General features: G+C 38.3%; 3 protein-coding genes across 6 annotated transcripts in view; 2 read left to right on the forward strand and 1 right to left on the reverse strand.

Annotated features, from left to right (window-relative positions):
- The window catches only part of RHOQ (ras homolog family member Q), a 22,383-nt gene extending 16,701 nt beyond the window's left edge, over window positions 1–5,682 (forward strand). For both annotated transcript variants that reach the window (XM_021544319.3, XM_021544320.3), the window contains exon 5: window positions 722–5,682. In XM_021544319.3, the coding sequence (XP_021399994.1) occupies window positions 722–877 (156 nt within the window). In that variant the 3' untranslated portion in view covers window positions 878–5,682. The remainder of the gene's footprint in view (window positions 1–721) is intronic.
- Window positions 1–19,969, reverse strand: part of PIGF (phosphatidylinositol glycan anchor biosynthesis class F) — a 26,118-nt gene extending 6,149 nt beyond the window's left edge. For 2 of the 3 annotated variants that reach the window (XR_004147978.2, XM_021544317.3), the window contains exons 1-5: window positions 19,631–19,968; window positions 17,910–18,001; window positions 16,931–17,047; window positions 12,337–12,445; window positions 1,296–1,429 (exon numbers count right to left, since the gene is read on the reverse strand). Coding sequence is in view for 2 of the 3 variants with exons in the window: in XM_021544317.3 (XP_021399992.2) it covers window positions 1,316–1,429; window positions 12,337–12,445; window positions 16,931–17,047; window positions 17,910–18,001; window positions 19,631–19,858 (660 nt within the window). In the remaining variant the exon portion in view is untranslated. Of the gene's footprint in view, window positions 1–1,058; window positions 1,430–12,336; window positions 12,446–16,930; window positions 17,048–17,909; window positions 18,002–19,630 lie in introns of those variants that run through there. The other variant, XM_077781910.1, reaches the window with a different exon arrangement.
- A 24-nt stretch (window positions 19,970–19,993) lies between these two features.
- Window positions 19,994–27,684, forward strand: CRIPT (CXXC repeat containing interactor of PDZ3 domain). The gene is made up of 5 exons (XM_021544315.3): window positions 19,994–20,067; window positions 21,913–21,978; window positions 22,398–22,452; window positions 23,100–23,203; window positions 25,229–27,684. The coding sequence occupies exons 1-5, from the start codon at window positions 20,052–20,054 to the stop codon at window positions 25,291–25,293; spliced, it is 306 nt and encodes a 101-aa protein (XP_021399990.1). The 5' UTR covers window positions 19,994–20,051; the 3' UTR covers window positions 25,294–27,684.
- Window positions 27,685–27,877: the final 193 nt, after the last annotated feature.

Below are 27,877 nucleotides of genomic sequence, written 5' to 3' on the forward strand. Positions count from 1 at the left end.
GTAACAAAGAACAACAACAAAGCACCCCTATTTCTACTTGACTTTGTCTTCCTTTACCACTTTTTGCATATCTTTTAGCAGATCACATATGAAATCTTATGACTGCTTACCAGTTAACAACACTTACTTACATTAACAAATATAGGTAACAAGGAGACCTATGTAATTACACTTTCTTGTCAGCATTAGTTGTAATTTTCAGTGTAGACACTTATAAAAGTTATACAAGCTACATAAATATTAATCAAAGATAAATAAAATCCACATACTGGTTGAGGTTGGAAGGGACCTCTCCTGCTCAAGCAAAATGTTGGAAGCATCTTTTAGACATTATCTGAGAATGTTATACTACCACTGTAACTCCTGCATGGATAATGCTTATCAGGACACTTACAGAACGTTTATTTTTGAAACACAAATGAGTCACCTAATTATTTTTTGCTCTTTAATTATCAACCATATCTTAGGCTTCCACTGCCAATCTAAAGAACTTTTTTGTTTCCCATAAGAGGCCAATCAACTTAAATACGTTCCAAATTTCTGGACAAAAGACAAATCTTATTTTCTCCTACAGGGGGGTACACATTCAGATGACTTTTAGATTGCAGCCAAACACTGCAATGTTGCTATGTGGGGTGAAGTGGGGGGAAAAGCAGAAGTGCCCAAATGGAATTGAACAGCTGAGACATACTGCTATTGAATTAACTTATTTTCTTGACAGATAGGAGCCTACTGTTATGTGGAGTGTTCAGCTTTAACACAGAAAGGACTGAAGACTGTTTTTGATGAAGCTATTATAGCCATTCTAACTCCAAAGAAACACACAGTGAAGAAGAGAATAGGCTCAAGATGCATAAACTGCTGTTTGATCACGTGAGAAACATTTGACAATGGCCAGGCTTACTGTGAAATTCTACTGATTTTAAATACAATGCATTAAGTACATAGTGAATTTGTTCCAGGTTTGAAAGTTAAACCTACGTTTCTGCCTTCTACAACCAGTGAAATCCAGAGGAATAAAATCAAACTCGATGAACTTGTATTAAGAAGCCACCATATCTGTTACAAATATTTTATTCAGACTGGAAGGTACAATCTCTCAGGGTTACGCAGTCTAGAGGAAGCAAAAACTGCACCATGCTGAAATGGCATCAATGTGATTTTACTGAATGGAGATGCTTGGCCTAAAATATTCTAACTGAATTTGGACAGTCTTCTGCTTTGATTATATATATATAGCTCTTAAAAAAACCCAACTTTTGCACAGTCTGTATGGAATCTGCACAAAGAAATACCTTGTCTCTTTTTGCTCCAGTTATCTGCTTTTGTATGTAAGCTGCTTCCGGTTCCAGTGTATCCACAGAGGTGCAATAATCAGACCAGCCATATAGCCAAAGGTAGCTCCGAGGGAACAGGAAATGGGCCATACCTGAGGGGAGAACGCAAGGTAAAAGCAATGAGGAAAATGTGGTTTTTTGTACTTCATGAGCACAAAGTCTAGGTACTGAAAGACAGCAGTCTTATTCTATTTTAAAGCTTGATGTGCTTTCCTAAAAACACCAAAAGCGTAACAATCATCTTCATGAACACTAAATGCTGTTGTACAGTTTATAATTAATATGCATTAAAATGTAAGCAGGCTTCTGGCTATTGCAGACTTTCGTTTGATAGTCCAAAAACTATGTGGAAACAAAAAACCCTCAGAAGGATTTATATTTCCTGACATTCAGCTGACCTAACTTCCTACTCTGCTGCACACATTTGGATACCTACAAATTTCTCAGCAATTGCTCCTTTCAATCTCTCATGGTGTTTTGAAACTTTTAGATGTGTATAGAGAAACTAGTATTCAAATAAGGCCAGAGACTGAGATGGATAGAGGTTTGTTGGCTTTTTTTTTCCTGAAAAGTATGTAGAAGGATAAATTTCCGTTTAGCTAGCAGTAGGGAAGGAACACAAATTTGGAAGCTGACTGAACATCTTGCACCCAGGTCATCAAACTTGTAGTAAGCCAGTTATGTCAAAGAGAGCTTTAATTAAATGCTCTATTTTCTAGTATAAGAAAAGGAAGCCGACTCAATATATCTGACTCACTTTAACAAACCATCTTGTGTAATAAGCCAGAGTAGTAATGGAATTCTTCCCTGCCTTTTTTTTTTTTAATTGGCATTGATTTGCAGGGAGGAGTGGCCAAACCAAGACTTAACTAGTTTGTCATCAGATGTAGCTTATAATACCAGTCCACTCCATACCGCATTTGATGAAAGTCTCAACTAAGGTGGTAATTAATTTATTTACTTTAGAATAAACAGAATTCCCAGGCCTCTTTAAAATTCTCCTTTGCATTTTTTTTCTTTTTTTGCAAGGACAGTTTTGCAATTCCTGCTGTACAGTGCATATTCCTAAAGCAAAGATGGACTGGACTCTCCTATTCTTTTGTTTTTTAAATTAAGGGGGATATTCCCCCCTGCCATAGTCTCACTTGAGACTGAGAAATGCACTAGACAATAGAGGAAATATCCCAATCTCCAGCCTTGTTTTCTACTTCGCTTTGACTTGCAATTCATGAATATCAAATGAACTTACTCTTAACGGTACTGGTTCCTCCTTCATTCATTTTCCTAGCTCTGATTCTTCTCTTTACTTCATTATAACTTAAAAGAATATATTTATTCACATCCTTTGATCATGGGAATTTTAACTACAAATAAGAGTAATGTATTTTGTCCTCTGCTTTTTCATCTTTAATCTCCTCAGTTGTTTCATCTTCACATTCCTTAGCATTTACAGATTTATGTTATTTGGAGGTCTTAAGGAGTGTAGCAAAGATGATTATTAAACAAGGTGCCTTAGGTACTCTTTATTGACCTTGTTTCATTCTTTCACTTTCATGCATTCTATCTCTGCTGCTTGTTTTTGTTGCTGAGTATTTCAGTAGTTGCCTCACAAGCCAAAGATTTGCTTGTTTTCATTCATTTACTGTGTATTGTAGATCATCTATAAAAAGCCTTGAGAGGCTTTGGCATGGTAAGTACTACATTTGAAACTCACATAAGTTTGTGGCCTTGGCTAAACTTACACTTCAGGTGGATCTTTTCAACTTTTAAATTAAATGTAATTATTTCTAGCATTTTGCATATTACACATGTCTAAATAACAATTTAAAAAATCCCTGATACCTTTCCACTCACTCAGTAACATCCATATGGAACACAAGTCATACTTTTTTATCCACTGATGAAGTCAAATACCACTCTAATGTCCACAAAAGTATGGACAAAGGCTTCTTAACTCGGTGGTGCTTTTACATCATATTTGCTGAGTGATCAATGATCAATCCTTCATTAAATTTTTACCTACATTAGGTGAATTTGTAGTTGCCTATTTGCTTTCTAGAACTATGGTAGACAATGGACTCTGAATTGATCATATTCTCCTAACTAGAGAGCAAATACCTCTGATGACCCAATGACCCTGTATATTGTGATATTTTGTGTATAGTGGGTGATTTATTGGTATGATTAAAAAGATCTCTGATGATTGTTGTATCCTCTTTCACCTGACTGAACTGCAACTTGTGATTTGTTTTTTCAATAGCTATGTAACTTTTAATATTAGTTATGCCTCTGTCGGTCTTCTAAAACCTTCAATTTTTGCTTTGGTTTTTAAAAGTCAGTGTTACCTTACATAAGTTTCAGGCTCTCTCTCTTTAACAGTTGAATCTCTGACCTCTGAACACTCACAAATGGCAGGTGGAAAAGACAGGGAACAAAGGGAAGAAAACATAAAACATGCCATCTCCCCATCTATGAATAAGACATAAAGAGACACCACCTCATCCCTTCTAGTGGCATGGAACAGAGAGGTGCTAGGCTGGGCACTTATTCTTACTGTGCTGCTTGGACAGCCCAAAGTAGTTTTGAGGGCAGTTTGATTGGTCTTTTGAAAACTCCCCAAACACAGCAGTTAAAAGCCTGGACTTAAGAGTGTTGCTGTCCTTCTGCCATTTTCTCTAATCCTCAAGACTGGGCAAAACCCCCTAACAGGTCATAATACCAGTTTTGCACCTTTTATTCTTGTCTGTTGACTTTTAGGCTACATATAGCCTGAAGCACCCATGGGTATATCTAAAGCAGCAAGTTATCAAAGACAGATTAAGATATGGTTCTTAAGCACATCAGCTGCACTAAAATAACACTGCTTTCACATGCTTTTGACTGTCTACAAAATGGGTTGCTTCTTTCTGTGGAAGTGGGTTGCTTTATTTTGTATTAGCTGCTGGCCTCATTTTTCTGAGACACAATCACTTTCTTCTGGACCTTTTTAAATGACTTTGACTTACTCAATTGGCCCGCTTTTGCCCTCTTTTTTATATTATCTCAAACTTGGTTTAAAGTCCTTGACTTGGTATGAACTGCCTGTAAGTGATAAAAATCTAAGCAGCAATATCTGTTTTAAGAGATTCCATTCTGCTTGCTTAAAATATGCAACTTGTAATACACCCCTCTCATCCCCTGAGAACTTTTCAGCTCAGCTCCTCCTACACCATGCTCCCTTCTGCCCTGAGGAAGCTGACATATCCTGCCCCAGTACTGATGTCATGTCTGGGCTGGGTCAGCAGCAGGGGAATAAGATGTTAGGCCACATGGCCTGGCTGCATTTTTGTTGAGGGGAAAAAAGGCCGATAAGGAGAAAAGTGTGGGGAGCGCAGGAGATAGAACAGAACATTTTTCATTAAACTGTCATGAAATGCCTTATCTATCTCAGCAGATGGGACACATCAGCTACCATTCTCACAGTCTAACACAAGAAGAATCAGTTTGCATATCAAATGCATGATGAAAAGGGCAATTGTTAACAACATGTATGTAGATGATTACTAGGAACCTGAATAGCAGCTTGGCAAAAACAAATTTTAACAAGAACAAAAAATTCTTTTTAATGGACAGAGCATGAGCCAGTGTTTAATGCAAAATTATTCTGATTTCTGCTATTCATTGAAATTTTCTTTTTGCCTTTTCATCTGGCAGCAGTGTTAGGACTTCACAGGAATTTCTTTAGGCTAGCTAAATAGACACTGCAGAACTGCAAGGATTTTAGTCAATATTAGAACTAATTTTAAGAATAATGACTCAAAATAGGAATTGCCAACCTTTCAGGACACAAATGAGCTAGTTTTCCTCAGTGCTCTTTAGGGCACCTAAGATTCTATGATGTCAGAATGCTTAGCATATTGCATGGAAAGCAGAGCATGCTGCAGGATCCCAGCAAGGTATTAGCTCTGCTGGACTGTGCATGTAACTAGCTAAACCAGAATTCTGACTGCATGACAGTTTTTTCATCTATTACCAGTCTTGCATCCCATGCAAGGGAATTACATAGACATTGATAAGGACATAAGGGCCAGATTCTTATAGACCAGAGGAGCAACACAAAGTTTTTAAAGATATTATGAAGTAAGCAGCTGCCTGCTGGAATTTTCATTATACAAATGCAAATAGAGTGGGGCAATCTATTGTATTTACTTTTCAGTAAACTTAAGAGTGTTTTTCTCATATTCCTAAACATGATTTTTTGTATGCTTACTGTTTCAAAAGACTAATTTCTGACTGTCAATTAGAAGGCTATGTAATAATTTTTGTTTCATTTTAAAATTGAATAAATGAGCACAATTATTTTCCCTCCCTGTTTCTAACATGCCTTAAATTCCTGATTGTTTAGTCTGTGCTGTCTTAAAAACTTCAGTACATGCCTTTAATCTATTTTGGTTGCATGCACATGTTAACTACAAGTGTCTTATCACATTGTACAGAATGTGTGTGTTGACAAGCACACACCAAGAAGAAAGTATGAGGTTTTTTTCAGGCTGGCATTTGTAACTAGAAGTTGGTTTAATGGATTTGTGTTCTAAAGTTTTAGCAAGCATAACAGCCTTTGATCTCACCATTAAGGTTTACACTGAGAAAACATATTATTAAATAAACAATGATAACCACACTAAAGTGGAACAAGCTTCTACCTCTGTTTAAAACAACTCCAACTGTGTATTATCCCTTCTCATATTAAGCAACTTCTTTTATAACAGAACTTTCGCAGTAGGTAGTAGACCCAAAAATGAATACAAGAAGGCAACTGAGCTGTGTTAAGAAGAACCAAAGTAGAATGAAAGTTCGTAGTCCCATTTACTCACTTGAGTAAGCACCAAGAACTGTACCCAAGATTCTCTGGATTATTTTTCAGGCTACAAATGTCTGGGACTAATATTTACAGTCATATTGGCCAAATTACATGGCAGTCAGTCAGCCTAGGTGAGCTATATCAGCACTACCTATTATGCTTGCAGTAGCCACTATGAAGTAGGAATATAGCAATTTTACTTCTACCTAATGACAACAGTGTAAGCAGAATATTGTTTCAAAGTAACTTTTTACCACTAGCAACAGGTACTACAGATCAGAATTATACTACAAAAAAACCCCGGATGTATGGGAGGGCATGCACACAACAAACACAGAGACATGATTTAAAAGTCTGTTATCAAAACATGCAATAAACCCAGGAACTCCTCAGTGAGCTAAATCCAGTTGTTGTCAGTGGCAAATGCTGTGTCTGGAATAATAGTTCCATCACATATAAAGTGTGCTGATAAAGTTGTGGTCTTTAACTATACCATGTTGTTCTGCAACTATTTTCCTCAAGCTGAGTAGACAAAGGATGTGCCTAGTAACTCCTACATCATCCCCTTCTGTTTCAGTGGTGGTGTGTTTAAGATTCCACTTCTCAGTGACACGTGAAGCCAGGATCCTGAACACATATGGTTATTAAAAGCACACCATCAGCTTGAAACAGGCAATCTGGAAAAACAAAGCAACTGTAATAAAGGAAGTTATTTTCTTTTTCTTTGTAGAACTGTCCTAGCTAACTGTAACCCTTACATACCCATTGTGCTTCAGTGGCCTAGAGGCATCTAATGTGGATGTACAACTCTAAATGGTCTAGAATAGCCTTATTTAAATCATCACAATTAAGTGTTGAAAACTGTTTTAAAAATTGCTGAAAAATAAGGTAACAATCTCAAAACACTGGCAAAATAAGTCTACCAGTCTAACTGAAACATGCCTGGCAGAACAAGTCCTGGAAAGTTTATTAAAAACAAACAAAAACCCAATACAACACAGAAATGTAACTACTGTAGTGCCTAACCTGCATTTCTGTAAGGCAATTATCTTTACCTTTGTCTGAGATAAGCTGAATTCTACAGACCTACAACTAGGAGTAACAACAGACTAGGCCTCCCTGACCAATTGTTTTACATAGTTACAAAATCTTTCTTAAAGCTAGCAGAGGAGTAACATATATGGCATGCTTAAAAGTTGCTTTAAGAACAACAGCAGAATAATGAAAAAAAACTGAACCATAGAACACAAACTGACTTTCAGCAATATATTTTATACTTCTAAGACAAATGCTTTATATATTTTTCATCTCCATTCTCAAACATTATTCAAATAATTAATGTTAGTTTATTTCTGAAACAATGTTCCTTTTAAATAGTATTTACTTAGCATAGAAGTTGTTGTATGCTTTAAAAAAATGCAATTAACATTATTATTTTTAAGGGTAGAGAGGCACACTAATCTGAATATCCCCTGTATGCAATATTTGTCAAACATAAACATGGAAAATAAAGTGAAGATTTTCTGAGACATCTGTATTTATCTCAGTTTTGTTGCATATCACAACATGTATGTATAAAGAAGCAATGTTTCCCTTGGTTTGTAAATAAGGCAGGATGAACTAGCATTGGACTTTAGTCATTAGCACATGAGCTGGAGCCCTTGTTATGAAATTCATCCTCAGGTTTACTCCACAGAACTCTGAAGTACTCAGAAGTAAAAACAATTTCTAGTGAAAGATATAGGATGCTGACATCTGATTTCTGACCAGGTAAGATCCAGGTAATGGTATAAAAGACTTCTCAACTTCTACTGATACATCTCAACCACAGTGTAAAGCAATGACTACCAGGTAATTTTTCAGTTCTTCTATTAAGTTTGCAGGAAAATATGCTAGACCCAAAACAGACTGCCAAGGGCAAGGGAAACAATAGCAGAAAATGAAACCATTGTTGCTTTTTCTTTGAAGGACACAAAGCAGAAGAACTGTGGTAGGTATGAGCCTGGCAATTCAGACAAGTATCTTACAGAACAGTGCAGATAGCTTTATTTAATATTCTGCTGGGATTCCAGAATTCTCAGTACTACCTTCAACCACTTTGTTTGCTTTAGGTGAGTGACTACAGACCATTTCCATTTGAAGCCATTTCTATGAACAAACCAGAACTTCACAGAAGCAGGTTTACATTCTCTCCTTTCTGAATGATTGGTCAATTTAAAAGTTGACTGCAGACATTCTTAAACTGTCTACAGTTTAAAGTGTAGACACCAGATTTGATTAAGTGCTAAATCCCAATTAAGTGGCAAAATATGCCAATTCAAGACACAGTGACTTTCTGTGAACCTTGTCTCATATTATATTGTTCTAACAAAGCTAAATCAATAGCATTTTTCATCCCAAACTCACAGCACATTTCTGTACCAGATGGATATCTTTGTGGTTTTAACAACTTTTGATATTCCAGGGCTACCAACAGAGCCCAAGGGCAGCAACAAAAACCCTTTGGTTTGCTTTATCATGTGATATTTCTCAATTATTTTTGATCCATCCAGTTCTTGTAGTACCAATTTCACCTTTTCTGTGACAATCTGCCAATAATGAATTGTCTGAAGTTACAGGTAGCAATGCAGCTGTGTTTCCATTGCATGCTGTTACATCACAAATACTAAATATAATTAATACAAACAGCAGAACTAGATTTTAAAATAAACAGGTTTCAAGGCCTTAACACTGCTCTCTAAAATAATACCACTTTAGTCTTCCCCTAAGTAATAAGATTTAAACCACACTTTCTGCTTTAAAGCAGAACCACTTCCACTACAGATTAAAAAAAAATTGTTTACAGCCTAAAGGCTAAAATGCAAAAAGGAAAACAATCACTAATGAAACCTCTTTTTATCTCAAATGCTGTTCTTGAGTTCAAAGACTAAGCTGTTCCATCTGAGTCCATTTTTGGATAGGAAAAGGGTAAATCCAAAACTGTAATCCTTAAGCTCTCTGGTTTTAGGCTAATACAAGAAACAGCTGATGTCAGAAACACGACAACTTAATACTTTACTCATGCAGATGCCTATAAGTAATTTGGTTTTGACTGGGTTCTGATTACTTCTAAGTCTACATTAAGATCTACATGATTTCTTTCAGACCTTACTTGGGACTTAGTCTGTAGGTATTCCCTTAAACATACCAGCTGAAGTTCTATGGAGTTCTATGCAAAACACTAGTAGTTCTTGTATTTGGGGGAGATTAAAAAATATTATTAATCCTGCAGCTGTATTATGTGCAGGTATTCTGATGTTCCGTAAGTGGTTAGATCACTCGGGGCAATCAGCACTAAAGATTTTCTTCCCAAACTAAACAGATCTGCAACAACAGCAGATTCTTTTATGAAGATCATTCTTCTTTCCCCTGTCTGAGGTTAAAGACAACACAGAAAGCACTTCTCTTTTATTGTTACAGTGAAAGAAGTTACTATGAGTTTCTGTAATCACCCAATATCATGTATCAAAAGGAATTCTCTTGCCAAAAGGGGCTTTGTGCCAGTGCTCAGTGAACTTCTGAAGAACAGAAATGTCTCTTGGTTCTGAAGATTCCTGAGACAGCCATGCAGCTACTACATGCAATACCTGGGTTGCTGAATCCATACTGTTCAGTAGGAATAGAAAGACAAAAGACATCAGCTGTTGCATGAAGTGGTGTTTCCCCAGAACCTGATTCACAATCTATCACAAATATCTCAATGCTGTGAGATCTTAGCTGAGCTGGGCAAGCTAGGAAGCAGTGTCTCCTGGGCAAATACTGAAAATGCCTGGCCAGGACACTGCCCCCAGTTCTATGGTTTAGTGACCAATATTTAAGAGATGACCTTCAGAAAAATATTAGATTATTAATAGGTGATTGAAGACTTACGAGAGTTGTGAGCAGGATCCTGGACAAGCTATTTTAAAGAGGTTGATTTCTGCCTTGAAGATCTGTTACAATTTTAGTACTTCACTGTTTTGCTTTGCTGAAACAACTGGACTTGTAAAAACTACATTACATTTTTAACAAGAACTTCTTTCATCCTCCCTAATGCAGCAGATCTTAAAAAAAATAGCCTTTAAAACTGCAGTTTTCAAAGACTGTTGTGGTGGCAGACTGCAGGACTGATAAGCAAACTCTCGGGCTGCTCCTGAACTGCCCACATCATTAAAGATCAAGCAGGACAGACTCAAAGTGGAACAAAAAATTCCTTCTCCCATCCCACTATTTAAAACTATAATGTGTAAGATGGAGAAGTGAAGATGGGAAAAATGAGGGGAAGGGAACGAACAGTAGCAAATGCTGTAGATGTAGGCAAACGATCTTTGATGTAGAACTTGAGTCATAAACCTTCCCTTGCTAACTTCGGTATCAGAAATATGTCAGAAATGCGGGTGGAGATGGTGAAAGAAAAGGGAAATTGCAGACATACAAGGAGCACTGGGGAGCTTTCACACCCAGAAAAAGCCAGTGACAAGTCTGGGTATCTGAAGTTTCTGCAGATGCTTTGCTGTTCTGAGGAGTCATATAGTATCATTTTAGATGTTTAAGTGTAGATTATAGAGCTAAATTTTCAATCATGTTTGGCTTTTATTAACTTGGAAGAGTTTTCAAAACAGCAAGTTTTCAGACCATTATCAATCTTGTGTCTCCCACTACTGGAACATGTGGGAATGGACCAAAAGCTAAAAATAAACTCTACCTAAAGTATCTGTCTTTAGCTATTAGTGTCTTTTTTGTTACAGAACTCCCTGACCTAAGTTTTCCTCATATCATTGGTGCATGAAAGGTGAAGGTTTTATACACAGTGTATTGGCAAAGTCTGAGATTTTGGGAATAAAACAAAACCTGCCAGATGACACATGCTACTTTAAAATCCCATCTGAGCAAGGAAAGAGTGCTTGTCTCTTATCAGGCAAGCAGGGAAGTGAGTAAGACTTGGAAAGGAGATAAGAGATTGCATTTCAGTGAAACCCTTGAGTTTTGGGTTACATTCATGTCTGTCCACAATTACTTAGTGCCAACACATACCAATGCCAGACTGATGGTGAAGCATCTTGCAGGAATAAAACCAAGTGTTTTCAGGGAAGAAGATGTTTTGCTTAAAATATTAAGCTACTCCTCCATTATTTTTGAAATACAAATTCTAATGTCCAATTACACTCCTGCAATGAAAGACTAATGGCATAAAAGCGGGTTGTGAGCTACTTACGGAAGAAAAATTTTAGGTGCAGCTGCAAGCCACAGCATCTCTACAATATCACAGAGGAAAATATGTTACACTGATTTCTGGAAGAAACCTCTGAAACCATCTGCTTAAGAATAGGCCTGGTAGACACTACTCAGCCAAGAGTGTATGAGTTTGGTAACCAGACAAATTTACGAAACACTGAGCACATGTAGGAAGAAGCTGTTATTAGTGCCATCATTTTATGTCAATTGCAAACTTCAGTTACGTTTAATTGAATCACTTCTCCATGCCAAAAAACATAGTAAGAAATTAGCATAAACACTGGAATTCATAAAGATAGAATCTGCAATGTCAGCTTCACATTTTTTCTTGTTCAACTAAAAAGCTACTGGTTGCCTTTCTTTGAAATCAGAAGTGTTTAGTACAGTGCTTTGGCTATACCATTTCCATAAACTGATCCAAATCCATTTAAAATACCTTCTGTAAAGTGCTTTTGTGGAAGACAGAGGGGAGCTAAAACACCAGGAAAGCATCTTTCTTTTCCTACCTGTGAACAATAAAAGCTACTAGACTGAAGGCAAACTTGAACCTATCTTCATAATTTCACATTTCTCCTCCAACTTGTCTAGCTTCTTCTTATCAAATCATTAAGAGCTCTATTCCATTATAAAATTTGCAGGCAACAGACACTCAAGTGTAATGCATGCAACACATGCAAGTCTGTAATAAAGAACCTATTTAAACTGGAAGTAAAACTAATGCATTTGACTTCCTTACACCCTAGGCAGAGATGTTTCCAATGAGTTTTTAAAAGTCTGGCATAACTCTGAAGGAACAGCTTATGACCAAGTACAATACACCTGAACAGCTTCAGAGCAATTCTGTGTAGTGTGCATCTCCAGAAAGTTAATATATTGTACCTTTATGGTAAGGGTATACATACTGACCTGCCAAGGCCGATCCCAGTCAAGAGGAATGGGAAATGCTCCAAGCCAAGCTCCAAGTATACTGCACATGGAAGTAATCTGGAGACTGCTTTCCCATATGGACATAGCTCTGTAAAAAGTGTGTTAGAAGTTTTCAATAACAGTAGAAGTTACCACGGCAGACAGCTAGATCAGATTTCTTGCAAAATTATTGAGGCTACAAACAGACAGAAAATTTCACATATTTGATAAATAGTATGCAGGTTTCTCCTAAAATACACAAACTAGAAGTAAAATCTAAGTTGCACATTTGAGCTATAGTTACAATCTTTTTATATCACACTTTCAGGATTTTATTTCCTTGAGATGTTTACTGCAAAAGCTAATTTATGTTACCTTGAAACACTGTTAGACTGAGCAAATAAATCTATCTTGACAACTGTGTGCATGGCAGGGAGAGGCAGGCATGGAAGTACTGTGGGATTGTACAGAAAAGCCCAAGAACAGTCACAAAGGACTCTGTGGTGCAGACATATTTAATGACTACAACAATTCAAAATTTAACACAGAAATCCAGTATGAGAATATTTCAAAACAACTTCCCATCAACTGAAAAGAAACATTGCAAGTAAATGTAACTGCACATTGGAGCCCTTTGGTAGCAGTGCATCCAAGTCCAAATACACTGGCTGCAAGATAAAATTTTTGCACACTAAAGAACTCTTACATTGCACACATTTTAAGAGATGTTAAATTACTTCAGTTCTCAGTTTATAGCCTTCTGCCACTACTGATTTCAAAAGTTTTTGAAAAGTTGGACTTCTGTTTAGCAGATGAGCACTTACTACCATCAATGTACCAACTGATCACTCTGCTTTGCTCAGGCCATGAACATTTGGGTGCTTGGTACCAACTAAGAAATGAGCAACAGAAGTTCAGAATGCAGTAGGGCACAGTTTCAAGACAGGAGGACCAGACTAGAGTCACTGCCCCGAATCAGTACAATAGGAGATCTGAATTTAAAGTTTGCTACATTTCAGATTATAAATGTACACCTAGCTTCAGCTAACATAGGAAAAAATATGACCATTTTTAGCATCTTGAACATTAGATGCACAGTAAACTCTGAATTTTGCATGTCATTAGGTTACATTACATGAACACTTGGTTTTGAAGAGAATAAAATTTCTTTACTTGTAAGTACACACTGCTGCACTTGCTATTGACCAAACAGCTCCCAAGTTTAAAGCAAACATTTTTCAATATTTGCAGAAAAAATATGTCTTGCAGACCACAGTACTGACAGTGCAAGGCTGACAGTTTGAGTAGAACTGTTTCTTCTACAATAACAAGACCCCTTTAACTTAAAATACTCCAGTTCACATTCTATTCTTATTCTTGAAGAGAAAAGTCTTGATGTAACTGGAAAACTGCACACAGAAAATTCTTTTAAATTGTTTTCAAAAGCTGAATAACTGAGCAGAGACCTGTCCGGCAGAACGAGGAAGAGAACATTCACTGCAGTTTTAAATCAGCAAAACAGACAACAGAATACACCAAGTGTTTAGTACAGTGCTTTGGCTATACCATTTCCACAAACTGATCTAAATCCATTTAAAATACTTTCTGACTGAGGTAGGACTGACTGAGGTACAGTTATACCTCACAAGACATCTTGTGTGTATGGCAGATTCAGCAGAGACTGCTGTACCATATGGAGGTATCAGACTGAGTCCAAAAGCAAAACAAGAGAATTAGCAAGGCACGTGCCCAAGTGAAAAAGAGCCAGTTTCAGCTGCTAATTGAACCCCTCTGTAGCATGAACTGGCTACCCAAAGACAACCTGACTTGTCCTCCAGCATTATCCTGAATTACTTACTTTTTTTAAGTAAGTCATTACTTAAGTACTCACTTTTCTTCTTGGAATGACTGACACTTATTGGGATTTTTGAAGATATTCTTTATTCCACCACAAATGCCTCATTTGCATAAGACTAACAGCTGCAGAAATGTTTCTAAACTTTGCATTTTCCACATTTCTTTCATTTTAAACTAAGATAATCCCACAGACAAAAGTAGCAATGTTTAAGATAATAAATGAACACTAGTGGCAGAAAGGTCTTTAAAGCCTAAAGTAATTATTTAACTCTTTTAAATAATAAAATAAATTCAGTTCAGCTGTAAATAATGTTTGAATTAAGATGTCAGCAGACATAAATAATCTACTGAGACAGCTCCTTTACAGACAAGTTTTGGAATTCTTGACTGCAGCAGGACTAAATAGTAAGCAGCCCTTGGTGTGTGATGATGCTTCCATTTACAAGGAACATTTCAAGTCTGTAAGAGTATGCAGCTCACAAGGTGATAAAATAGGCATAATGAAAACAGGAAGGAGCCCTAACATCATGGTTTTTTACTATTTTTTTTGCAATATCCAAATAAAATCTCTTTTCTACCTAGGTAACACCTGATCATTGATATTATAACAGAAATTTCAACTGCTTTCTCAGAGTAGTGATTTGAAATAAACAGTCTCCAAAAGGAGAGAGAGGGGGGAAAAAGGCAATTGAAAACCTCTTTCTTAAAGACTTTTATGCAGGAGGCTATTTCAGCTAAGTTACTGAAACACTATTTGAAAAACAGCCACATGCTGCCATTAGTGCTGATAACCCTTTCCGTAGCCTTTACTTCCATCTAACCACTCCCAGCAGCACATGGCAGCACATTGTCATGGCCCTGACATCAGTCACAACTCCAGATGTCGGAGTAAGGAGCCCAGAGATGCTGATGTGAGACCACTCCTTTCCAAATGCAGAATTAGTGAAAAGGGCCCTGTTTATAACCAACTAAGAATGGAAGGGTTTGTGATGTAGAAGACATAGACTTACTTTTCTCACATATTCTATGTGCACATAGGCTTAAGGTTACTTAAGTCTAAACTGCACTCAGGTACTTTTTCATACTAAGCTATACACTTGATTAGAACTTTCAAGATAACTGTTCCAGTGAAATTCAATTCCCTAAACTCTGCTTTCAAGGAAAACAGCTCTATTGATTTTACCTAACCATCCTTTTCCTCCATTTAACCAGTCCCACCTCATTCCACATGGTTAAGTTAGACACCTTTTAATGTATCATGTCTACACTCATCTCATGCCCAGACCTAAGATGTTCTAATTTCACGAGGTCAAATGAAAAAACACAGGATTATTTTTAAATGAGCAGCTTGCTACAATCCATAAAGAAACCTGTTACAATATTTCTTTGTAGTCTATACTCAAAGTGTAAACAAACATCAACAATAAACATTTTTCTCAAATAATGTGACATGGCTCACTAGTAAGAAGTACTAACAAGTCCTCACAGCAGAAGTGTCAAAACAAGACAACTGTTTCCTATGCAATGATTGTGCTGAAACTGCATTAATATCCAAACTAGGAAAAAAATAAATCAACAGGCATTCAAAATCTATCTGGCACAAAGACAAACTGATATTGTCATACATCTGTTATTTTAATTTAGCTGCTGCTTCCAGATACAAAACCTACAAAGATGACCAAGTAATTGGTCATTTTGTCTAAACAACTCCTTGCTTTTATTACTGTATTATTATTATTGTATTTACACTGCCACTGAAAAAAAAAAGTGTAAATTACTTGAATAAGGATCCAAGATATTTTTCAGTAAGTTGACAACTGAGATAAACCAAAATTTAATACCTGAAAGTAGTATTTAAGTCTTCTCCTCTACAGGAGTGCAAACGAAAAAAAATTCCATAGGTCAGTAGTGTAATACAACCTTTCACTGTCTTCTGAGATAAGACTTTGCCATTATGAACTTTTAAAAGGGAATGAATACTAAAATCTCACCAGATCTCAAGCATAGAAGCCTCTTTATGCTTCAGTGTCCCAGTCTTTCAACATGCTATTATTTATGGAATGAAAAAAGGCAGAAGAAATTGAAATCTTCTGAAAAATACATTATCCTTGATACATGCTAATGCCATGGCTGCCACTGGAGGTGAAAATGTGGTTAGAAGGCTTGTTTTACTTTAAACATACTCCTGCAAAAATTAATGCCTGAAAACTCTGACACTCAAAACAGCTTTCTTTGAAACTGAAAATAGTATGGGTTAATAATACATACTTAAGAACATAGTATAATTTTCAACATTACACTCAAGTTTCAAACAGTGCTTGTTTTGACTTCCTTTTCCTACTTTAAAAGTTGCATTTATGAAGGTACTACTGGATCATGTGTAAGATTCTCCATGCATAGCTCAGTGTCAGGTCTCCCCTTTATTTGTCAACCATCATACAGGATTGCACAATGCTTTTACTCCAGTAGAATATGGGCTGGAAACATTACTTCCTTCAAACACATATAAAGTGAGATTTAGCATCTGAACACCAAAAAAAAAAAGCCATTTTTCTGAATCGGTGTCTTCAAATAAATCTTTTTGTCAGAAGAGCTCTCATATGTCTGTAATCACAAATACAAAATCCACCCATCATCCAGGAAGTTTTCTTTACAAAAAATTCTATTATATATTTTTTGTACCAATTCTGTCCATTTCTATTCAGAGAAATATCAGAAACTTTAGATTAGGACTTACCCATTTTTGCTAAATACCCGTATCCATGCCTGTATGTTTGGTCCCAGCAAACACAAGCATTGTAAAGTAGTGTATGTAGACAGAAGAACTGCAAACAAAAATGTCTCAGTCACTAACCTACAAAAAGAAAAAGAATATTACAAAATTAAGTGAGGTGGTTTTTCTAAAAGTTCCAAGATTTAGGAAGAACAAAGTCCCTCTCATTCAACTTGTGAAAGCATGTTCGCTTTCTTAAACTTCATATAAAGGAATAAAATATTTTTTTCTTACTCTGTAGAATAGTAAAGGAAGCTTGAAAGAGTTCTGCTGTTATCTCAAGAGTGAGATGTAGTAATTTTTTGAAATGGCTGAGACCTGTAATATTTTTAAAAAACCACAGGTGTACTTCACATAGATCATTAGTTCTAAACTGAAGTATTCTTGGATATTTACCAATTTAATGATTCCATTTTTCCAGTTGTAACAGCAACCATGAAACCAAACTACATTAAACTACTGTTAGTCAACAACTTAGTATATCTTTCAAAACCCAGGTTGCTTCACACTTCTTTCATTAAACTTTCAAAAAAGTTAAAACACTAACATCAAAAGGATGAAAGACAAGCCATGTGGTTTAGAATCATATAGGGAAAATGACTAAATAAAGCTACAAAAAATATTTGTGCCCATATGTCGAACATAAAAATTAAAGAAGCTGTTTGTAACTGTATTACAGTTTTTATTTATAGAAGTCTCATTTAAAAGCTGGCTTCCAAACAAAACAACTGAACAAGCAAAAAAAACCCAAAAAAAACCCCCAAAAAAACCAACCACCAACCCAAAACCAAGAGAAAGCTGAAACAGCCACCTTTCTTCCCCCAGCTAGGAGCTTATCCCTTAACTTCTAGTGTACGAGAAAATACACAAGTATTTATACCAACATCTGCAGGGAGAGCTGCCCCTTAGAATATTTAGAGAAAGAGAGGGTCTTTTGACTTACTCTATGAGAGGTGCTCCATAAAGAACAATAATCGCATGAAATAGTATGCAAGACATGAAAAAGTATATACAGCATTTTAGAAATCTGGATATCTAAAAAAGAGCAATGAAATATCAGAATAATGCTTCAAAACAGAACATAAGTAACACACACCCTCTAAATCTTTATCAAGTGCATTGTATTCTGATTAGTACTTTAATTTCAGCTGAAGCACAATATAATAGCATGGCATATTTCAAAACAGTTTTCCATATATTAGTACTTGAAATAATTAATTTAAAATCATCACAATCCACCTACAATTTTTTTTTTCACGCATCCCATTAAAACAGGGAAAACATACAAAAAATATAACCAGAAATTACAAGATAAGCAGAAGTAATTTTATTGGACATTTTTACACTTCTGTTTTACATCTGTCATATCCATTCATTAAAAAGCAACTCTCACAAAAAGTGAAAAAAATTTAAAAGCAAGAAAACATACAATATATTAAAAGTCTGCTAAACAAAGATTCAAAATTACATTAACTAAAACTACATTTTGAACTTGGCATCTTAAATTCTGAATATATTTGAGAAATATCCATAACTTTCTGTAAGTTATATATATACACTTTTCTATGAACTTAACAGTTTCTGGGTACTCACTGTATCACGTAGAGGCAAAAACACTTTATACACAGTTCTGGTGAGGTCTGTTTTGATCAGGTCTGTTCTGAATCTGTAACTTCCCTTATTTTTCTATATTTACTCCTACCTATTTTTTCTTCCTAGGATAAAATCTCACCTAGAACATGATGTGTGCTTCATTTTTAAATTATGGATGGTTAAAATACTTGCTTTCCATCATGGTTTTGTGCATTTCATATCCTCCTCAGTCAGCAAAACTATACACAAGCTTTGCACACAAAGAGATGCTGGCAGGGAAGATCACTTAAACATTTAAGAACCACCTCAGAGCACTACATCTTGCCTGGCTCAGCATGTCAGGAGTGAGACTATCCCCACCCGATTTCAAAACCCTGGGGTATTCCTCCACTGCTGGGCAAGTCGTGTGCTGCTCCAAAACCACTCTGTTCCAAAGTATTTCATTGGGATTCACACCTTTAACACTCCCCGTTGCAAACTAACTACAAAAAGCTTCTCCCAAATTAAGATCTGTATGCAAATTTCATCATACGAGGAAATGCAGGCATTTTAATACCTTTCCATGTAATTTTTTTTTCAGTTGTTGAAATGTAGCATAGTATCTCTTTTATGTGTCAGATTCTGAATTTATTTTTTTTCCTCTTAAAGTTATTACAAACTTACAACTCCACATGAGGAACGTGTGATGACATTTCTTCCTGGTATATCCACTTACCAAGAAGATGAGTCAGGCCTGGACTACAAAATTAGTTCTGTGCCATTTAATTTTGCCAGGTTTTGCCACCACGCAAATTCCTGGGACAATAAACAATATTGCATTGGCAAGAATCAGGAAAGCATAGACTCACTCATCTGAACAGGTTACTTACAGGTAGGGAAAGTTTAACATCATGAAAATACTGAAAAATTTGTTTCAAGAGATGCTACACTCAACTCACTGATAGAAAATGAGAATTCACCATCAAAAATCGGTTGGTTTTTTTTCATTTGATTATTTTAAATGAGATAGAGAATTTGCTTCCCCTCTGGATTGACTGGCAACAACGTAAGAATTTTTTTTAAAAGTCTTACCTTGTGAGCAAAGGAACGTCTCTTAGGAGACTGGTTTGGTTTAAGGACTAAGTGCAAGATTATATCGAGGGCAGCAACACAGACAGAACAAACACACAGCCAGGTGAGGTGCGTTCCCAGGACGCTGAATCCGTCCAGGAGGAAAGCCGGGGCCAGGGCGGCCAGGACGACGGCCAGAGCGCGGAGCAGGTTGGCAGCCAGCAGCCGCCCGACCTCCGCCCCGCTCATGGCGCCGGGCAGCGCCGCAGCATCGCCCCGGCCCGGGACGGAGCTCCGGGCCCGGCGGCGGGAGAAGGGGAGGGTGCTGGGGCAGGAAGCAGCGCCCGTTCGAAAAGCCAAACCCCGCCCGGCAGCGGAAGGCGGCGGGGCCCGGCCGGCGGCACCTCCGGGGCGGTGCCGGAAGCGGCGGCGGAGGGGCGCCATGGTGTGCGACAAGTGTGAGTACGGGGCGGAGGGGATCCAGGGCTGCCCGACCGCCTGGGCCTGCCCGAGGGCATCCAGGGCTGCCCTGAGCGGATCCAGGGCTGCCCTGAGCGGATCCAGGGCTGCCCTGAGCGGAGCGGCAGCCGCGGGTCCCGGGCTGCTCAGGGCAGGCCGCGGGGGGCGGTCCCGGCAGGGCCCTGTGTGAGCTGTGGTTCTCCCCTATGTGAGCTGTCCTTCTCCTCTGTGTGAGCTGTGGTTCTCCCCTGTGTGAGCTGTCCTTCTCCCCTGTGTGAGCTGTCCTTCTCGCCTGTGTGAGCTGTCCTTCTCGCCTGTGTGAGCTGTCCTTCTCGCCTGTGTGAGCAGTCCTTCTCCCCTGTGTGAGCTGTCCTTCTCCCCTGTGTGAGCAGTCCTTCTCCCCTGTGTGAGCTGTCCTTCTCCCCTGTGTGAGCTGTCCTTCTCGCCTGTGTGAGCTGTCCTTCTCCCCTGTGTGAGCAGTCCTTCTCCCCTGTGTGAGCTGTGGTTCTCCCCTGTGTGAGCTGTCCTTCTCCCCTGTGTGAGCTGTGGTTCTCCCCTATGTGAGCTGTGGTTCTCCCCTGTGTGAGCTGTCCTTCTCCCCTGTGTGAGCTGTCCTTCTCCCCTGTGTGAGCTGTGGTTCTCCCCTGTTGAGCAGTCCTTCTCCCCTGTGTGAGCTGTCCTTCTCCCCTGTGTGAGCTGTCCTTCTCCTCTGTGTGAGCTGTCCTTCTCCCCTGTGTGAGCAGTCCTTCTCCCCTGTGTGAGCAGTCCTTCTCCCCTGTGTGAGCTGTCCTTCTCCTCTGTGTGAGCTGTCCTTCTCCTCTGTGTGAGCTGTCCTTCTCCCCTGTGTGAGCTGTCCTTCTCCCCTGTGTGAGCTGTCCTTCTCCTCTGTGTGAGCTGTCCTTCTCCCCTGTGTGAGCAGTCCTTCTCCCCTGTGTGAGCTGTGGTTCTCCCCTGTTGAGCAGTCCTTCTCCCCTGTGTGAGCAGTCCTTCTCCCCTGTGTGAGCAGTCCTTCTCCCCTGTGTGAGCTGTCCTTCTCCCCTGTGTGAGCTGTCCTTCTCCTCTGTGTGAGCAGTCCTTCTCCCCTGTGTGAGCTGTCCTTCTCCCCTGTGTGAGCTGTGGTTCTCCCCTGTGTGAGCTGTGGTTCTCCCCTGTGTGAGCTGTCCTTCTCCTCTGTGTGAGCTGTCCTTCTCCGCCTGTGGCACATATCGATGTGCATCGTTTAAATTATTCTGTCCTGTATCATCACTAGCGTGAGCAGCAAGGCCAGGGAAGGGATTGTCCCACTGTGCTCGGCACTGGTGAAGCCGCACCTCAGGTGCTCTGTTCAGCTCTGGGCACCTCGCTACAAAAAGACATTGAGGTGGCAAAGCAAGGCCACAGAAGGGCAGCAGTGCTGGTGAAGGGTCTGGAACAGAAGATGTGATGAGGAGCAGCCGAGGTTGTAGGGGTTTTTTAGTCTGAAAAGAAGGAGACTCAGGGATGGCCTCATCACCCTCCTCAAGTCCCTGAAAGGAGGTTGTAGGCAGGTGGGGACGGGCCTCTTCTGCCAGGCTACCAGTGACAGGACAAGAGGACTCAGTCTTAAACTGGACCAGGGCGCGTTTAGGTTGGACATTCAGAATTCTTTCCTAGTCATGGAGACTTGGAATGGGCTGCCCAGGAAGGTGGTGGAGTCACCATCCCTGAAGGTGCTTAAAGAAAGACTGGATGTGGCACTCGGTGCCAAGGTCGAGGTACATGCTGGTAATTGGTCACAGGTTGGACTTGACAAATTCAGAGGGCTTTTCCAACGTAATTGACTCCGTGATTCTTAGCTTTTTCCTTTGTAATGTTTCCTTATGTAGGTGAGAAGAAGCTTGGAACAGTGATCACTCCTGATACATGGAAAGATGGTGCAAGAAACACTACAGGTAACCTCAGCAAGGTTTAGCAGCTTGGTTTTGAGGTATTATAAAGCCAGCTGTGCACCTGAGCTATGTTAACATCTTAAGACCAAAACTTTATATTACTAATCATGTTAAATATTAAGTCATGTACTTTCCCTCCCATGCTGATTTAATGCATTGGGAATTTATTTGTCCAGAACTCTTTGGTATTGAATTGGTCTGGTTTTGTTTTCTGGAGTTTTTTTCTTTCTTGCATGGGAGGACAATACATAGAGTATTTAAACAGAGCATAAAGTGTTCTGTTACCCTGTCTCCAATGCTGTGCTGAATATTTAATCTCTCTTCGTGACTTTATTTGCATATGTGTAAAAGTTGTAAATGAGGATTTTTAAAGTATGCTTGGAATGTTGGAATGGGGTTATTGATTTTTTTTTTTTTTTTAGAAAGCGGTGGTCGCAAATTAAATGAAAACAAGGCATTGACCTCAAAGAAGGCAAGGTTAGTCCTTAATACTGATTTTGGCCAAGAACATCATTTAGCAAACTAACTGAGACCTGTTTCCTACATAGCTGGGCAGCTACTCCAAACTTGTCCAAATACACTTAATAAATTAAAATTGCAGACTTAAGGTATTTGATTTGTCGGTAAAAATATGTCCATACATATTTCATGGGTGCTTTCTGCTCAGTCATGGAGTATTTTGCTGCAGTTCTCACTGGAATTGCTAGGATTTGATGCTTTTGTAGGAGAGAAGCTGAGAATACTTATTTTCTGTGCTAATATTGCCAGGATAATCTCTTGAGCATTTCCTGCATGTCTGCAGGACTTTCTGTTTGCAAGGGGGCAAGATGCTGCTGGGAGGTGTTTAACTTCAAAGTCATTTAGTATCTTAATAAAAATAAATATTTTTTGTTCTGCTTTCATGAAGTTGTCTGTGGTGGAAGAAATGTCTCTCAATAGGGAAAGTGGGAGCTTTTCTGCATACTTTGTGTAGCCTGTTAGAAATAATTCTTGCATGTCTCTTTTCTAAATTACAGTTTTTGCTGGAGTTTCTGACTGCACCCTCTGGCTTAGACTTTTAAAATGAGGCAGAAAAAATACTTCGTTTCAAGGAGTATAAATAAAGTACTTTTCCTTTTTCCCAGGTTTGATCCTTATGGAAAGAATAAATTTGCAATATGTCGGATTTGTAAGAGTTCTGTCCATCAGCCAGGGTCCCACTATTGTCAAGGATGTGCCTATAAAAAAGGTGAGCTTCATTGAGTGCCAAAATACTCCACTTTGGCTTGGTCAAGAGAGGAGGTACAACACTTAAATTTGTATTTGTGAAGAGAAGGTTAAGATGAGATTTAATTGCTATCTTCAGCTACTGATAGGCAGGCACAGGGAACATGGAGTCAGACTCTTAGGTACACAGAAATAGAATAAGAAATAATGTACACAGGTTAGAATGTGGAAAATTCTAATTTCATGCAAGGAAAGCAATTTTTCAGTCTGGGGGTGATCAAATACTCTAGTAGCAGGTACCATCAGTGGTTGTGAAATCTTTAAATCTGGTATTCAGAGAATGGCTTGAACAGTCCTGAGCCAGCCTTATCCAAGTTGGCTGTTTTAAGTGGGGCAGGACTAGAGACTGAAGGAGATTATTTTAAACCCTTGTCATTCTGTAATTCTGCTTATTTTATAATGTTTCCAGTGTCTGAAATAGTACATTTGGAAACTTAATCTAGGCAATTGCATAGAGAACTCTCATCTAACAAGTTCTAAAACTCAATTGCTTGTTGCAGTCCCTTTTCTCATCCCTTCTCTCCTCTTCCCTTTTTATAATAGCTAAATCTAAAATTCCTAGATGGAAAAAAGCTTATCATAAAGTCAGTTACGTGATTTGATGCCAAAGAATTTTATTATAGCACATGAGGTGAACTGTTTTTTGAGTGTAGACCTACAGCTCACCAATAGTAAGTTTTGTTTATGAAATTAAATGTTCAATAAATATGTGCTGTGTCACTGAGTCAGTGGTTTAGCAGCCTGCTGTAGGAATGTTGCCTGCTAGGTCCTTCCCAGACTGAACCCCATTCAGTAGAACCTTGTACTCTCTCTTAAATTTATGTCTGGTTTGGGTGGACTTCAGGATTTGATCTTTGTGTATCTTTTCAGGTTAAACCTGTTATCTTCATAAAATTAAGAACTTTCTAAGTGCTTTAGGTTCTAGCTCTGACCATCAAAGATGTCATTAGGGCATCCTTCTTGAAGCAAATGCATTCATACAGCTCAGTGCTTCAGCTTTTGCATATTTCTGAAATTGAGAAGCAATCTCAAGTTAATTAATCCTTAGTTTAGACCTGAAGTCAATATTTAGTGGGCTGAATTTTGGTCTCCAGAGTAAATCGTGTGCCGTGTTCCCTGCTGTTCTCTTCCCTAATGGACTGCTAGATATGATAGTCATGATGTCAGTATATGAAAGCACACAATTTGGAGAAAGCAGGAGTAGATGCCACTTGACATTTTTTGTCTGCAGCTGAATGTTTGTGTAAATTGAGGTGTGGTCCTACCAGATAAAAGATTTAGCACCTTTCTGCTGTGATAGGAGAGGGAAAGATTGAGACAATCCACCCCTCTGCCAAACTTGTATATATTCTGGTGCTCTGGTCTTTTGACTTGACACTCTTAGAGTTTAGGACATCAGTGTTCATGACTTCAATCTCCAGTATTCTTGGTGTTTATTGTTTTTCACTCCTGCTCTATAAATACCTTAGTTCTATGAAAACATAATCTAAACTTTCTCAGTTCTCTGAAGCACCCCACTTGTGAATGACCCATTTAGCAGTCAGTTTGTTGGTAACTGTATTTTCTTAGCCCTGCTACTTTCTGTCCATCTCAAGCCTCGTTTGGCTACAGGATGTAAACCAATTAACAATACACTATTTTTACCTTTTGTCAGAAGTGAGCCTTTCCTGGCTACCTTCAGGCATTCCAGCAAATTGTAGAGGCTTCCAGCAGTATTGTGAATAATAATGCTCTCAAAGTGAAGCTTATTTTCTTCAGTGGAAGGCTTACACACACACTGCACATATTAATTTGTATTAGGAGTTACAATATTACTTCTAAGTTTGTAGTATCTGTTGAGGACATGTCTAAGAATGGATAGATTGCTAATAAGAGCTCATTTGGATAATTTCTTGAAAAAGATGCTTACAAAAACATAGTAACTGTGTTTTTGAGAAAAAATTGTAATAATTTTGAAATAATGTACACACTTTTTCTGTGCTTATAGGCATCTGCTCGATGTGTGGCAAGAAGGTCTTGGATACGAAGAACTACAAACAAACATCTGTCTAATTGTACTGACTAGTCTTTTTATGAATTTTAGCTTCTGTGTCTTTGTACAGTAACTTTTATCTAAAATCATTTGTGAATATTACTTTCTGGAAGATAGTATTTGGAATGAGAGGTAAAGACAGCCTGCTTGCCTAAAATGTACATAATATTTTATTGTTGTTTTAGCACTAATATTAACTGGTATTTAAAGGTAATGGCTTTCAGCAACTCTTAGAGTTCAGAGGAAAGGAGAAGATGCAAGTGGATAAGTTGAAACTAAATTACCATCAGAACACAGATCTTTGAGATGAATACTTTTTTTTTCCTTATCACAAGTCTTCTGCTTGTTTCATGGTAATGGTTTGTAGATTAAATATGAACTTGCATCACCTCATTAAAGTATCTTCATTTAGTTATATGCCTATAAGTATTTATAATTATTCTCATCCCAAACTATTGTGACCTTGCTCTTCGGATTTTAATGCAATTGTCCTGTTGTATTTTGTTTCTGCCTACAGTATGGTTGGTTAAATCACAATTTTTTAAGCTAGTGAAATCTAGTGTGTTGCCCTGCCAGTTCTTTCTGTGGCATTGTTGTGGTTTAGCCCCAGCCAGCAATCAAGTCCCACAGAGCTGCTCCCTCACTCCCCCACCATCAGAATTGGGGAGAGAACTGGAAGGGTAAAAGCTTGAAAATGTGGGATAAAGACAGTTTAATAGGGAAAACAAAACATAGAATTAATTCAGTACTTCCCATAGGCAGGTGGGTGTTCAGCCATCTTCAGGAGAGCAGGGCCCCATCACACATTATGGCTTCTTGGGAAGACTAACTCATCACTCAGAATGTCCCCCCTTCCTTCTCTTCCTCCCACTTCGTACACTGAGGATGGTGTCATATGCTCTGGAATATCCCTTTGATTAGTTGGGGTCACCTGTCCTGGCTGTGTCTCCTCCCAACTCCCCAAATACCCCAACTTCCTTCCAATTGTGGCAGTGCAAAAGGCAGAAAAGGCCTTGGCTCTGTGTAAGCCCTGCTCAGCAATAACAAAAACGTCTTTGTATTATCAACTCTGTGCTCAACACAAATCCAAGACAAAACCCCAATAACCCACTAACAGCGAAGAAAACAAACTCCACCCCATCCAAAACCAGCACAGGCATTAGGACTTATCAGCTATTCCCTTGTTAGCCTCCAGGGAGTCTTTACATATGGTATCAGGTGGCCCAAAGCAATAAAATAATGAGCATCACTTTCTAAATATCTCAGTCTCACAATTTTCTAAGTTAGTCTGTCTTTTAAATATTGGGTTTAAATTCTATGATGTAATTGCTTATATATATGTCAAATATAGAAGATCAAAGCGGGCTGATTTTTTCAGCTCTGGTTTGATACAAGGAGTTAATCTCTGAACATGAGAGGCTGACTGTGGCTCTGCAATTCTTTGGCTTTTGCTTAGTTTCTACATATGAAAACAATTTCTGTTATGGAGCATAATAACTACTCCCTTTGCATGTATTTTAAGAAAAAGAATTATTCATTCTTAATTCATGGTTAATTTTTAATTCATTCTTAATTTAGGGCAAAGAATTATTAATTCTTAATGCATGGTGAAGTTTTTACTAGACCTATTTAAGTGTTTATTCCCTTGCAATTTCACGCTTTTGCAACTGTCTTTCAACTGTAACAGAAAAACTATCAATGGGAATTTCCCTAAGTACAAATTCTGTTTTGGGTTTCCTTTTGTTCTCACTTTATTACAGAGGAAACTACATGACTAATGGAAACTGACAAAATTGCTGTTCTTTCTGTAGGGCAAAATAAAGAACACTGGGCTTATAGTTGCTGTTGCCTTCCTACCATGCAGTAGTTGTGCTGTAATTAGCCCTTTAAAGGGAATTGACTAACATTTCATGTCATCCTTATCTATCCATTTTTGGGCATTTATCACCAAATTTTCTCATTCAAATGTGTTGGCTTCCTGCAGTTGCTAAAGACGTAATTATTTTTGACATTTTATATTTGCTGAGAAGCTTTGTCAGGATAGTGGAATGAGCTGGGCTTCCCCAAAGAATAGAGGATTGCTGCTGCTGCTTTTTATTGCAAAAGCTTCTCCTACTGTAACAACTGCATGGAGGTACACGGATTAGCTAGCTGGTGATAACTTGGTTTCCAAACACATCAAGAAATTCCCATATTAGTGTATATCACTACAAACTTCTCACCTTTATATGGGTGAGAAGAAAATGTCTGTAATTGGCTTCAAGTTTCACAGCAAATCTTGTCAGCAGTGTGTGTGACAATTTCAGGTGGCAGGTTCTCCAATAATCCCTGAACTCTTCACCCTTTATGGATATGTGCTGTAAGATTGATTGGTTTTTGCTGTTCAGTGAATAAAACTTCTCTCCCTAAAACAGGCCAGTATCTCTATTTCAAAAGCATGGCATCATAATTCTTGAATAAATTGGCATGAATTGAATGTTTATTGCATTCTGTAAATATTGACATTGAATGAATGAATACCTCCTTTTGAAGGAGGTATTGAAGATTGAAGAACAACAGGAATTTAAAGAATATGATGCTTGGTTCATAATTATTTTGTGAACC

This window comes from Lonchura striata, chromosome 3 (assembly GCF_046129695.1).
Source record: "Lonchura striata isolate bLonStr1 chromosome 3, bLonStr1.mat, whole genome shotgun sequence".
In the NCBI taxonomy this organism is placed as follows: Eukaryota; Metazoa; Chordata; class Aves; order Passeriformes; family Estrildidae; genus Lonchura; species Lonchura striata.

Coding starts and splice junctions, on each gene's coding strand:
- CRIPT (XM_021544315.3), top strand. Junction 21,979..22,397: donor TGGTGCAAGAAACACTACAG/GTAACCTCAGCA, acceptor TTTTTTTTTTAG/AAAGCGGTGGTCGCAAATTA. Junction 23,204..25,228: donor AGGATGTGCCTATAAAAAAG/GTGAGCTTCATT, acceptor CTGTGCTTATAG/GCATCTGCTCGATGTGTGGC.